Source organism: Ictidomys tridecemlineatus, chromosome 5 (genome assembly GCF_052094955.1).
Source record: "Ictidomys tridecemlineatus isolate mIctTri1 chromosome 5, mIctTri1.hap1, whole genome shotgun sequence".
NCBI lineage: Eukaryota > Metazoa > Chordata > Mammalia > Rodentia > Sciuridae > Ictidomys > Ictidomys tridecemlineatus.
The window spans coordinates 49025560-49040610 of NC_135481.1; the positions used below are offsets into that span (position 1 = coordinate 49025560).

Consider the following 15051-nt stretch of genomic DNA (forward strand, 5'->3'; position numbering starts at 1 on the left):
TTATATTTAAGGTTTAAGGTATGTACAAAAAGGCAAGTTTCCTGGTGATGAAAACAAGGACAATTAAACATGTCATCTTGTATCCAATGCAATTTTGTATTTTCTTTTTGTATGTTTATTAAATCATTAATAAATAATTAAGGATTACTTATATAATCCTCTAAAGTGAGGATTAACATAAATGGATAAATCTCAAAAACTGTTAAAAGTCAGTTGTTAAAGGATATGTACAATATTGTTCATGTAAACTGTTAAAACACAAAACAATACAGTCTATGGATAAACGCTAACAGCCAAGAATACAGAAACATTAAAAATACAAAACTATAACACCATTTTAGGATAATGAATGCTTCTGGGTATGAAAGGAAGATGAAGTACCAAAGTTATATCACAAAGTATCAGAAGAGAATGATGTGTAAAGTAAAAGTATCAATAACCAATGTTTTAGAAAAGGAATTAGCTAACTCTTAATAAATGACCAGAAAGTAAATATTTTAGGCTTCGCAGGCCAAGAAGCAAAATTTGAGGAAATTTTGTAAATAGTTTATTGGGATTTAAAGTTAGTGTTTCCTGTCATCAGACTTGGTTCTAAAACATTTAGGTTGAAAAACACTAAAACCATTCTTAGCTTGTAGACTACCACAAAGCAGGCAGTATTCTAGACTGAGCCCATAGGCTATAGTTTTCCCACTGCTAGCCTAAAAAGAGCATCATCTTATCGAATTTCCTATGATGATAGAGATATTCTATATCTGCATAGTCTACAGTTTTGTGATCACCACCACATGTGGCTACAGAAACTAAGAAACTGAATTATTTCAGTTTTAGCACTGTTTATACTCCATGTTGGGAATCAAACCCAGGATCTCACCCATGAGCATTTTGCCACTCTATCCCTGCGTTATATGGTCAGTCTGAGAAAATGAATTTTAATTAGATTTATTCATAGTTAAAATACAACTCCAGAGTGTTTCCGTGAATTTAAAGAATAGGTATAAAAGGAATGGTTGAAAAAATAAGATGGGATAATAGGACATATCAGTGACTTTGAGAAAAGAAACACTTCGAGTAATGAGAAGTATTTTGAGCATGGCTGATAAGAAATACACAGAGATACAAGATTGCACAACAAAAATGTTCAAGACAGAGATGTTAGGTTTGACTAATATCAAGGTGGAGAGAAGAAATGTCCAAGGAATAAGACAATCATAAACAGTTAGCAACCTGATATTTAAAGAACAGAAGGAAAATACATGTGCTATCTTTTACAAATTCTATTGTTCTTTAAAAACAGTCGACCTTCAGTGATTTAAGTTTAAAGGGGTATGTACAAGTATGGATGTTAAGCTTTCTGAACTCTCACTGGTTGATACAAAACAGGGGAAGCCCTTGGTATTCACATATTTAACAGTTGAGGCTTTCAATTACATAAGAGAGGCTCTCTTGGCTGGAAGTCCATGACATAATGATTTATGATTTTGCTGAGGCATCACTTTGAATAGCACACACTTAGCATTCATAACTAGTTACCTAATCCTTAAGCCCAAATATCCATGGGTTCTCTAATCATAATGCCATGACACATTTTATGTGAAGAATTAAATACAACAGTTGTATAAAGGATACACAAACAACCTGGAGTTTATCTTACTGTGAATGTCAAGGATTTTACTCTAAGATTTTATAAAGATTTTCCAAAGGTCTTCATCTAATCTTAAAAAATAATCCTTCACTCTAGTATCCATGCTTATGAAAAGAATTAAAATGCCAGAATAATTTGAATAATCATTATTTCCAAAATGTTGGTATAAAATTCAATTTGAATTTTATTAAGGGTTTTAAGCAGCTTAAGAAATCTAAACAATTATAAAATATAGTTTTGAAGCAATGTTCACAATCTAGGGCCCTGTTAAGAGAATATTCTATGGTAACAATCCCATACATTTGTGTAAGGTCTTACAGATTCTCTACTGGAGCAAAAGAAAATTTTAAACAGTAGCCAACAAAAGATTTATTGCACTTGTTTTATAGTTGGTTTGTTTGTTGGATACTGGGGATTAAACTCAGGGGTACTCGACCACTGAACCACATCCCCAGACTATTTTGTATTTTATTTAGAGACAGGGTCTCACTGAGTTGCTTAGCGCCTCACTTTTGCTGAGGCTGGCTTTGATGAGGCCCAAGGTTCCTGCCTTAGCCTCCCAAGCCACTGGGATTATAGGCATGCACCATTGAGCCCAGCTGCTTCACAGTTTTTTGGAATCTCAAATCCTTCTTCCACTTGAAAATAGGAGAATTCAAAAAAATACAAATCTATATAAGGGTCCCTCCCTTCTTTTTACTTTCAAAGTCAGTGTTGGCTCCTAACACTGGCTAAGCACCTATGCTTAGGCAGACACTCCACTACACTTATCTTAATTTTGGGGGGGAGGGGGGAGAGAAAGAAAGTTTCTTCATTTTCACTGTAGAATGCAAGGAGGCATTAGTGATAACCCTCAGGCCAGAGTAGATGACTGGTAAATCTCAGGTGACACACTGGGAGGAGTTTTTTATTGGTTTAAAATCCTCTATTTTTCATCTGTTTATTTTAGTGTTCTTTGAGATCAAGGCCTGGTAACTGGTCTCCTATCTGATCCGGTAACAAGATTTTGAGTGTACTTGCAAGGGGACAGATAGAGGTCATCAGAATCATCCCCAGAACTGTTCCATTCACAAACACACTCTTCAGATTATAGTTTTCTTCTTTTTTATAATCAACACTTATTTTCTGTCCGAAAGGAGTGAAATGAATACCATCTTCCCAATTAAAATTTTTAAGTTATCACAAAAACTGACAAATTCATCTAATACTTTTTGAAACATTTTTTTTATTTTCACTTTTGTTCCCTTTATACTTTGATGTAAATTTTTATTTTCTCATATTAGCTTTTCTTTTCTCTTTTTCTTTCTTGTGCATCTTCATGCTTATTTTTAGTTTGCTCAGATTCCAATTCCAAAATAACTTCTTTTGTTTTAGTAAACTTGCCTGGGCGAGTCAGCCTTAGTGATAAATTAATTTGACCCTAGTTCCATCCACAAACATTTTGTTCTACATTTTCAGGTATGTGCATGCTTGCTACTGGATCTACATATCTAATTATTTCCAATTCAAAATGTTGCCCTTCCAAATGACTGGTTTCAAAGTCATCTGAGGTATTCAATTGACTTTAGATGATTAAAATGCCTCTTTAAATGATGATGGAGAGACACAGTTCCAGGTAATGCATTATCAGTAGACTCAGCTTTGTCTGAATCAAAATCACATCCCAGTGTGTCTTTTTTTTAAGAGAGAGAGAGAGAGAGAGAGAGAGAGAGAGAGAGAGAGAGAGAGAGAGAGAGAGAGAGAGAATGAATGGATTTTTTAAATTTTTTAGTTTTCGGCAGACACAACATCTTTGTTTGTATGTGGTGCTGAGGATCGAACCCGCGCTGCACGCATGCCAGGCGAGCGCGCTACCACTTGAGCCACATCCCCAGCCCCCCAGTGTCTCTTGAGGAATTAGTAGGTATTTCCTCTTCCAATTGGAATGATTCTCCTTGTCTTAGAAGGTCAGCTTCAAGAAGAATTTACAGTGAATTCTCCACAAATAAATTCCTGGTGTTGTCATCACTATTGGAGTGCCAAAGGGTCATATTCCATCATTCAGAAAAGCTTCTTCTGTTTGTTGTGAACTAAATTTTTCTTTCAATGCATATAAATGACAAGCAAGGTAGTAACGTTCTTTTCTCAGCTGTAGGATGATATCTTGGGCTTTTCTCACTTTGGATTTTTCTTTTTCCAAAGCTAAAACTAACATTCTGTTGTTTGGCTGGTAATTTTTCAGCAATGTAGAAGTGCTGTTTGGCACAGTGCAGCTACAAAGGACTTGTGTTTGCCAATCCCATCAAGCTTTTATTCCTTCTCTTTTTCATTTGCTTCTTTATGTCTTCAAAACTATCTTGAAAGGACTTTTTCTGGCACCTTTCCTTAATCATCTCCTGCCTTGGTCACCACTTCTGCCACAGCTATCACCCTCCTCCTCATATCCAAGGCTCTGCAAAGCTTTCCCATGGTGTGTGAGACCCTCACTCTGGGCCTTCCAGGTCTCTGGTTCCCTCCCTCCCTCCCTTCCTCCCTCCCTTCCTTCCTCCTCCCTCCCTCCCTCCTTTCCTTCCTTCCTTTTTTAACTTGTATGCTATAACTGCCAACTTATCCAAGTATATGAGGAAATGCAGAGAAAGGAACTACTTTTGCACCTAAGAGTTATATTTAATTATACCTAAGAGTTTACATTTAATCCAATTTCACAGAACAAATAGGAGATAACTAGGTAGAAAAGGAAAGATATCTTTAAGGCCAGACATAAAAGCAAGTAGAAAAGCCAGGAAGTGGTCAGGGCAGAGGGGACCCTCAGTGTAAGATGAGGCCCAAGGTTCAATCCCCAGCACAGTGAAGTGAGGTGACTGGAAGCACAAAAGTGCATGCTAAATTGGGAGCATGAAAGCATCTTGGCAGCTGAACACAGGTATGGCATACCTATGATTTGGCTCGATTTCCTATCTCAAACCTATATCCCTCCCCCCTTTTATTAACAAAACTACTAAAAGCAAATGTTCCACTAAAAGGCTTTGCCAGCCTCCTTAATAGGTAGTGTTGGACAAAAGGTGTTAGGAGAGGTCACTAGGTTGGAATTCTTGGGAGGTTCTTAAAAGGGGAGGGATTGAGTGATATTCTTGCTCTTTACCACTTCTTGACAAAAAGGAGATAAGACAGACAGAATGTCAAAGGCAATCATGGACCACTAGGCATCTTTAAAGAAGAAGTCACTTAACTAAGGACAATGCAACAGAAAAAAATGAAGCTGAGTCCCTGATGTTAGAGCAGCCACAGCAGCCCTGGGTAGCTTATAATCCGGATTTAATGCAGAAACATAACCCTGGCAGCAACGTGAAGATAAAATGGAAGGTGAAAGAGCATAAAGATAAGAAGGTAGGTACATTACTATAGGTGAAGAATGACTAAGAGCTGAAATACAGTGAAAAGGGGCAGAAGAAACTCAAGAGACTTTTCACAAATAAGTAAAAGCAGGGAGAAGACTGAGTGTAAAAACAGTGGGGGAAAGGAAAGATAAAGAGAATGAGGGCTTTCTAAATAGGGCACATTGGTGGCTACTAAGCAAAACTAAGGCTAAGAGAACACTTGTTTTAGATTTGGTAAGGTTTTTGTTTGCTTTAAGATGAAGTTTTTGTTGCTCAATTTAATTTTAATAATTTGAGGAAACAGAATGATAACTGGGGAAGTGGTATTTATTTAAAAAACTTCAAAAGGGGAACTGACACAAAGAAGTCAGGCATAGAGAATTAGAATTAAAAAGAAGCCAGGAACCAAGTGTGGCAGGCACATGCCTGTAATCCCAGCAGCTCAGGAGGCTGAGGCAGGAGGATCGCAAGTTCAAAGCCAGCCTCTGCAAAAGCGAAGTGCTGAGCAACTCAGTGAGACCCTGTCTCCAAATAAAATACAAAATATGTCTGGGGATGTGACTCAGTGGTCAAGTGCCCCTGCGTTCAATACCCCGAAAACCACTCCCGCCCCTTCAGCCAAAAAAGAAGCTTGGCACAGAAGCACATGCCTATAAACTCAGCTACTAGGGAAGCTGAGATGGGAGGATCACAACATGAACAAAATTTAGCAAGGCCCTGTCTCTGGGGACCCTGTCTCCTGTTATTGCAAATAAAGAAAAAAAATTAAAAGAGTATAGCCATAACCAAAAAGTGAATTTAAGTCCAGAGTGTAGTGATGGTTTTACATTATAACAATAGGTTTGTCCGTTCATTCATTTTTTCAACACATACTTGAACCAGATCAGTTACTGTTCTAGTAACTGGTGATACAGTTAAATCCCAAATAAAAAATCTTTATCTTTAGAATTTATGTTCCAAAAGTAGAGACAATTTAAAAACCTAATTAATATGTATCAGGCACTTTAACAAATAGGAAAGGGATAATATAGAAAAAGTCTTTTTAGATAGGTAATCAAAGAAGGCTTCTCTGAGGAAATGATATTTGCTCAAAGAAATGAAGCAATTCATATGAATATAAGGATTTTCAAGTTGAATTCTAAGAAGAGGGGAAAGTAACTGCAAAATCCCTGTGGTAACAGCACCTCTAGTAGGCTTAACTAACAGAAAGATGATTTGTACGTGTTACACCAAGGCAGAGGGATAGAAAATGAAATCACAGACAAAGTTAATCTCTACAGTACTCAGGAGGTTCAATTTTATCACAACTATAATGTAAAGCCTTTCTGGGCAGGGTAGCAATGTGTTCTAAGACACCTGCTTAAATATGGAGAAGAGTTTGTATCTGAACAACAGTTAAAGGAGAAAGGCCAATAATTAAAAGACTATTGTGGTTTCCAGATGAAAAGTGATGACAAGGAGAGGTAAAGGTGAAGGTACAGGAAGTGGTCAGACTTGAAAAGTTCTGACAGTACAATCTAGTAGTAGTAGATGGACTGGTTATGAAAGAAAGGTCGAAGGTGACTGAATGCTTTTCTGTTTTAAAATAGACTTTGATGTAGTAACATAACCATGCCAGATTTCTCTTGGTTATCATCTGCACAATGATACTTTGCTTTCTTCATTTACTTTGAAGATTTCTGAAGTCTTTATTTTAGATACATTTCTAAATGGCACACAGTTGGATTTGGTTTTTGTATCTAGCTTGTCAGATCTTTGTCATACCTGGAATATTCAGTACAAGTATACTTCAGTGTTTTCCTCATCAACCTCTACCTCTGGCAATCTTAATTTGAAGAAGTTCTCAAATGTTACTTTTCATGAAGTCTTCCCAATATAATTTGCAACTATCATTTTCATCTCAACAATCAGATACAGGTTTTCTTTCCTTTAAACTTCCAAGGCACTTTATTTGTATCTCTTATTGCAATGATCTGGTTCTTAGTTATTAAAATGATTTGTAAATGTGTTTTATCCCCCACAATTTAGGATATATACTCTCTAAAGAAAAGTATTAGATCTTAGTTATCTTTCCATCCAAAAGAAGAATGAATACAATAAGTTCATTTCAACTCCACAAATATTAGTTACTATTTACTAGGTGCTAAGGACTGAACTAGGTACTCAATATGGGCCTGTCTCATTCACCGCTATCTCCTTTCCAGATAGTTCAGCATTCTTGACCATAAAAAGAATTTAAGTAATATTAGTTAATAAATCTAACAATGTGGGCACAAACTTTAATTATTCTACTCCAGTTGCTAGATACACAGTACTAAGTACTGTCTGCTAGTTATTATATAAACAGCATCATTATTACTTTCCAGTTTCATATTAACCTACTATTTTATTTTGAAATTTCAGTTGAAAATTTTTAATCAAACCTCCTGGGAAGTGAGAGTTGCTATTATTCTAGAATGGATTCAGTTGTTCAAAGTTAACTGAGACCTCTGTATGTTCAAAACTGACACCAAAAAAATATGGACCTTTTAAAGGTATAATTACAAAGTTAGTTAACCTTTTTTATGTTTTCCTGCCTTAGGAAGTCTAGCTGCAGAAACTAAGGTAACAACCATCTCTGAGATGAGTGCTAATGAACTAAGAAAAAATAAATGCATGTATTTAGAATGCATTTTTTAAGAATAGTCAGGTAGACAATATTCTAAAAGAATTTAATATCATTATGTCATTTTTCATTCAGTTTTCTTATATACAAACTATAAATTTAAATTAAGTGAAAGGAGTATGTAGCAATCTAATCCAAGATGCTTGTGGAAATTCCCTATGATAGTTTGTAGCAAATCTGAATATTTTCTGAGGAAAAAGTTAATAAACATATTTGAGTTGTTAAACTTTGTTCTAAAAAATGTGAGAAAGTACAACAAAAACAATTATAAAGACTTAGAAAATAAAAAATTCTTCAGTTACCTTAATTCTGTTACCCCAGTTTGCACTAATAGAAATTTAATAATAGTTGAGATATTTGTCAGGCAAAATAAAACAGAACAAAAACTTAACTATAGGTTTGAAAATGACACTTCACTTTAATGGAATGACTTATGAAATAAAACTAAATTCTAGGCTAAAGAATTTTAAAAAGTCATTCCTCTGTATGTACTATATTGTACAATAATATGAAACTATCTTTCTCTGATTCTCTTTATTCTTATACAAAAAAAGAAAAAATGTTTTTCCTGTTTGGAAAAAGAAAGTATCTTTAGATATTCAGTATTAAACCATACAGTTTTAAAATGTCTGTCACTAGTATTTTATGAAAATAAATATCTTTCTACCTTTGCAACTGAAATCCCATAGTCCTGGAGAGGTTTAGCAGCCTCATTCAGTTCTTCAAGAAGTACAGAGGTACTTGGTGAATCTAAAATGAGAAATGTTTTATGAATAATTATAGGTTGCCTTTGTAAAAGGATAAACTTTTAAAATGAAAGCCAAAATCTGCAAACACAGAAGAAATATATTATTTGTCCAACTAGCTTCTAACACATACCTCATTATTATTATTTCTAATGTTTTTTCTAATATTTTTATCATTTAATCATTTTATCGTTTAACTTTATAAACTTCAAAAAATCCTACTTAAAAATATATAATAAACATTTAATTTGAACCTAACATTAGGCATTTTTCTTCCAATCTTAATGCCATATACACACACATACACACATATACAAACTTTTCAAAATAATTTTAAAATACCAAGTTACAATTATAAAAAGGGAGCTAAAGGAAAAGTGGATTCATCTCATTTACTAATTCCAAGAATAGAATAGTATTTTTAAGGAATGAAATATTACATGAGACCTTTACAATTACTAGTTTTGTTCAATAGTTATATTAGTTAATTCAGTATAATTAATGATACAGCTAGAGCTGAGTTCTAAAGCATTACTAATACTACATTTTAGCTTTTAATTTTTTAAAAATATTTACATGCTAAACTATGAGAAAATATACTTTCAGAAATGACTAAATAAAATTCAGATGCTACATCATAAACTAATCCTTAAAACAATAGTTGTTATGAATTAAACATGAGTAAACTTATTTAATCCTCACAACACACCTAGAAAGCAATTATTATTTCCTCATAATAGACAACAAAATAAACATAAGGAAGCTAAGAGACTTGACCAATGTAACACTACAGGCCAGGTAGCAGAGTTCAGATTTACCAGGGCAGGTAAATTGTAGTGACAGCTTTGTAGCATATATGGTTAATGTTGACAGGAAATTCCCACTTAAGCAAATACTGACTAGACAGTAATATAAACATCAAAAGAATATTAGAATTTTAAAAATATTTACCAGCTTGACAAAAATAAGCTAGAGAGGCTTTTCCTGGTTGCAATGTGCTGAAATATTTCTGAGGACTCAGTTCTGGCACAGAATCTTCAGTTGACTTATGAAAAATGCACATCATGATAAAAGAGATCCCAACTCTAAATATACTGAAGTCAGAAGACATCATCAGCTGTAGTTGCATATGAGCAGGAGAATCTGTCTGTTTTGTTCTCTGCTGTATTCTATTACCTAGGACAATACCTAGCAAAGAATAGGTATTCAACAAAGTTGTTAAATGAATTTGTTAAATAAAGTTAAATCTACAAGTTATTTCTTACATTATTTTGATTTTGATAGAATTTTACTATTTCCTTCTAGTAAAAAATTTGAGGGAGAATGATGTGTATATACATGCATGCACATAAAATGGCACTAATTTAATAATGCTATTGATTTTTGATAATTGCAAAAGAAATCAAAGATATCTGAAAAATTCTCAATTTGGTAACCTGAGTTTCACAGATATTTTATTGAGTATATTAGGCTAATTGTCACCTTTAAAGGTTCTAAAATTAGTCAGGCCCAGTAAACCCAGCAATCCAAGAGGCTGAGGCAACAGACCCATTTTTAAATTGGACATTTTTATTCTGCTTATCCACACTTAACTTACAATAAACATTCAAATAGTTACTAAATCCTGTTAAGATGGGAATGATACATACAAAATATATCTACTACGTTTACTTTCTTTTCTTTTTAACTTTTTTAGATGTAGATAAACAAAATAAAGATATTGTGTCTTTTTTTTCTTAATGTGGCGCTGAGGATATAACCCAGTGCCTCACACATATTAGGCAAGCACTCCACCACTGAGCTACAACCCCAGCCCCTTTATTTATTTTAAATCCCCTAGAATATATCTACTAAGAGTACATTATTTCTAAAGATACATATTTTTTAATGTTCAAGACTTAGATGAATCTGCTTTGAATCTGAAGTCTTTTCAACTCATATTTTAATTCAATTCTATTTTCTAAACTCAGACTTGACCTATATATCCTCCTGTCATCTTCTTCCCTGGTGTACTTACTTCCATGCTGCCCTCTATATCTGCCGTCAATTCTCTTTGTCTTCTATATTGCTATTTTCAATTTTTTCTTGAACAACTTCAGGAAGTTCTTCTCTTGTGATCTATATCACCTATGTTTAAAAGAAGATTGTTTAGGAAAAGTACTACATTATAAAAATACCCTACTTGTAGAAGGTAAAAAATATTCACAAGTATAGGTGAGAATTTTGTTTTAATTCTTTTTTATTTCAAATAGGACTTATATCTTTCAAATTCAAGAATACTATTTCAAAATAGGCAATGAAAAAATAGCAAAAATTATTTCTATATATTCATAAGCATATGGGCAATTTTTTCTTTTTTTTAATATTTATTTATTTTTTAGTTATTGGCGGACACAACATCTTTGTTTGTATGTGGTGCTGAGGATCGAACCCAGGCCGCACGCATGCCAGGCGAGTGCACTACCGCTTGAGCCACATCCCCAGCCCCCAATTTTTTCAATAAAGAATAAAATGATAAAAAATGTAAAACCCCTAATAAACTGAATACAGTCATTCAATATTATCAGTAAGTACATATATTCTTCATAGTGTACAAGTATTCCTAAAAAAAGGAGCTAATAATTAATGGGTTACTTCCTAGAGCTAGTTTATACCAAATTTGCTAGTAATTTTTTAGTAATAAGTCAAGTGTTCAAAACTCAAAGTAAAATGATGAATAAGAACTGTGAGAGGCATATAAAAATGTAATTTTCGTGACATAATTAAGAGGTATCCTGACATTAAAATTGATCATACATTATTGTCATTTTAAACCACCCTATTTTATAGCCACTTTACATTAATAGGGATGTTTTAAAATAGGTCATCCACTATTTTCTTTACATTCTGGAGGGAAATACATTCCTACTGCTAAGGGAATAACTATTTAACATTCATTACTATATGAAATAACTATAATCTGTAAAACAATAGGTAAGATCACAACTGAAAGATTCAATATCATTTTTCCTGTCCTTGAGATTATAATTCATTGTTTTAACACTAAATTGGACATTTTAACACTGGATTGGAGATTATACATGTGAAAGTACTATGCACTTGGTCCATTATAGACATTGGTGATTATCCTTACCTAATTTTAGACATAAGAATTCAGTAGTAATTTCTGCAATTTGTTTCAATTTTTAAATAAGTTTGATTATTTTAAAAATGACTTAAAGCAGAGAATATAGATGGATCAGCTTTAACCAAAACCATAATAATAAGAGTGAGAAGGTAGGAGACAGAAAGGGAGCACACAGGGTGAGATAAAGGGATGAAAGAGCACTAAATCTTTCACAAGATCAAAACCATATTTATTAGAAAAAGGAAAGTCAATGTCAAAACAATGACCAGTTAAAGGTAACTATCTCTAAACAAGAAGTAACTGGGGGCATGGGTAGATACCAAGGGAACTTTTGAAGCCTTAGAGTACTATCTCTTTAAATAGTGTTCACTTTCATTTTGTCTTAAAAAGTTATCAACCATGTGTAATCAAATCTCCCATACCTTCTACTCATATTAATCCAATCTACCCTCTCAAGCCACAGAAGAGTGAGCATTATCGCATGCATAAAAAAATAAAATGTACTTTCCCAGAAACATGCTCTTCTCATTAAAAGATCTTTAAAGAGGAGGAAATGTGCATGGGGAAAGAGAATCCCAGCAAGAACAGAATAAAGACAAAGATACAGAACATATTTGGTTGTTGTTTTTGTTTTTGTTTTTTTCTCTTGTCAGGGTACTGGAGATTGAATCCAGGGGTTCTTTACCACTGAGCCACATCCCTAGCCCTTTTTTATTTTCTATTTTGAAACAGGATCTCACTAAATTGCTTAGGGTCTCAGTAATTGGCTGAGGCTGACTTGAACCTGGGATCCTCTTGCTTCAGTTTCCCCATTTGCTGGGATTATAGGCATGCGCCATTCCCCTGGTTATAGAAGCTATTCATGAAGTTTTTTTCCTTTAGTAATTAGAAAAGGAAATAGAAAACAATAGTTAATGCCTCAAAAATTAAAGAACCTTGGGACAGGGGATTCAGCTCAAGGGTGAGTACTTGCCTAGCACGTGTGAGGTCCTACATTCCTTCCCCAGCACTGAAAAAAACAAAAACAAAACAAAACAAGAACCTAAAAGAAAAAAAAAAAAAGTAATGAGTACCTTTAAAGAAATGTGACCTTGTTTCTTTGATATGGTAGATCATTAATACAATTCCAGTTCCCATGGATAAGGTAGGGCTCACTTAGCTTCCTCTTCCCTCCATTTCTGGTGAAGCTAGTAACAGTCATCATGTGATCAAAAAAATGCAAGGAGAAGTCATTTCTCCTTTAGGCAACAGTTTTAGGAGAATTCACTGAACAACAGTTTTTATTTCCCTCTGTCATGGTCACTAGAAATGATTAAATGGTAGCTGTTCTGTCAGTTTGAGCTTAACACAGAGAACTCCTAGCTTATATGTAATGACCATGTGACATAGGGAAGAAATAAACCTATTGCTTTAAGCCATGGAGATTTGAGAAGGAGTTGTTACAGTACATGCTAATCTATCATCATTGGTATGCAAACCAGAAGCGAGATGTTGCCTTCACAAAAAAAAAAAAAATCCCAAAACACTGGCTCCGGGTCCAAGTGAACACAAACTATTCTGGACCTACTCAAGGAAACATTTATCCAATACTGGTGCTCAGATCAAGTTATCCATGTGACAAATATTTGATAAAACCATTGCTACAATAATTTGGAGGTGATGTGTATTTAATGAATTTACAATTAACATGCACCTTGGTTTCTGTGGCTAATGAATTTGTTTACTACACTAAGAAAAGAGGCTGAAAGACAGAAAATAAATACTATGTGATGGTCATTGTTGGTCATATTTAACGAGGTATTAAAAGATAATTGGAGAAGCCCCATTCAAGAGTCCGGCTATTCACAACCAAAAATAATCTTGAGCCCCCAACCTTCTATGGTCATCAAAGCATGCTGAACAAATTGCTCAACCACAGAAAGAGCCATATTGTCCAAAGCCAATCTCAGATGTGGCCAAGGATAATAAAAATGGCAGGCCTCTCATAGGGCAAAGCCAAAGACCATGAAGAACTATGCTCTAGGACATGTGCAGAATAAGAACTATTTGTTAATGATCTACAATAATTAGATAAATACAGAAATCCAGTGTGTTTAGAAGCTTTTCTAGAAATTTCACAGAGAATTTTGTATCTGTTGACTAATAATAAATTTCAAACTGGTTTTGATATTTACTTTACTTGTCCTACAACTTATTTTTATTGTTTGCCAAATATTCAAACTACACTCAATTTAAAAAAAAAAAAAAACTGCCCATAGAATGTAGGGAAGAAGTCAAGATCCCTGGCAACATCTGCAAATTACTACAATCTACAGTCTGGTATATGTTTTCCATTCTTCCCCTCTCCATATGGGAACTTATCTGTCCCTACATTACCCTATGCATTCAACATATGGATTAGGGGACAGATAACTCATGTCTAGACCAGATAAAGAAATTATCACTATTAGGCATTACTTAGAAATCCTGAACTTTAATTGTGACACGTGACCGGATGAGATTTTTGGTTTATCTCCACTGGGAAGAAATCAACTGCATACAGGATGTAAAAGATGTGTGGACTGAACATCGGACTGTCCAAATGTTTCCAGTTATCTATACATGCTAAACTTATACCTCCCTGAGTTAGGTACAGCCATGACTTAATTTAGTCACTGAAATGCAAAAAATGACATATAGCTTCTGGAAAATTCAAAGAGTCGATATACATGTGTCAAGCATGATATGTTTTCCCTCTGCTATGATGATTGGTAATACTCAAAATAAGGCCTTCTCTGTCAACTCAAGTCCCAGAAATAAGACAAAATGAAGCAAAACTCCCAGCTGACTCATTGTGAAGGTAAAACAAAGTTTACTTAAATCCCTAAAGTTTTGGAGGTGTTATCGCAATATAACCTGCCTATTTTTACACCTGGTCTAAATAACAAGTAAGAGGAAAGTGACTTGAACGCAAAACACCCATTCTAAATTTCAAAGAATTCACAGGAAGTTGACCCATTTCCACTATAGGAAGATTCTAAAAGTAAAGATACTTCTTCAAAATGAAACTATTACCACAACAGGTGCCAAAGGCAAAATAAAGAAGTCACAAGTAAGTGTTTGTTACAGAACGCTTGACAACACAACACACATACACCTCCAAACTTTCAGCCTGGAAGGGTCTTTAATTCTTCAGTATAATAATCCTATAAGCAGTAATCAGAGGTCATAAAAAAGATATAACTTTAGTCTTACCCCTAAACTCTAAATAAGCATGCATGCAAAGGTGATCTAAAAGATGGAAAGAATGACTGACTTGAAACTAAGACAATAACAAGCACTATAAGAATGGGTCAGTGAGGCTACAGTACAAAAAGAGCTAAAGCTTGCACACACACAAAAATAAGCAAATGACAACATGAGGGGTTTTTGTTGTTGTTCTGGGGGTTTTTGTTGTTTTGGGGGGGTGTTTGTTTCTTTGGTTCGGCAATAGAATATTAATTAAGTCACCACAGAGCTTAAAACAGGAAGTA

At 34.2% G+C, this 15051-nt stretch overlaps 1 protein-coding gene and 1 pseudogene across 2 annotated transcripts in view; both read right to left on the reverse strand.

The window, feature by feature from the left end:
• The window catches only part of Txndc16 (thioredoxin domain containing 16), a 96026-nt gene that overhangs the window by 77711 nt on the left and 3264 nt on the right, over positions 1–15051 (reverse strand). For both annotated transcript variants that reach the window (XM_040274678.2, XM_005337978.5), the window contains exons 2-4: positions 10430–10539; positions 9364–9600; positions 8334–8416 (exon numbers count right to left, since the gene is read on the reverse strand). In XM_040274678.2, the coding sequence (XP_040130612.2) occupies positions 8334–8416; positions 9364–9541 (261 nt within the window). In that variant the 5' untranslated portion in view covers positions 9542–9600; positions 10430–10539. The remainder of the gene's footprint in view (positions 1–8333; positions 8417–9363; positions 9601–10429; positions 10540–15051) is intronic.
• On the reverse strand, positions 1804–4099 carry LOC101973008 (shugoshin 1-like; annotated as a pseudogene).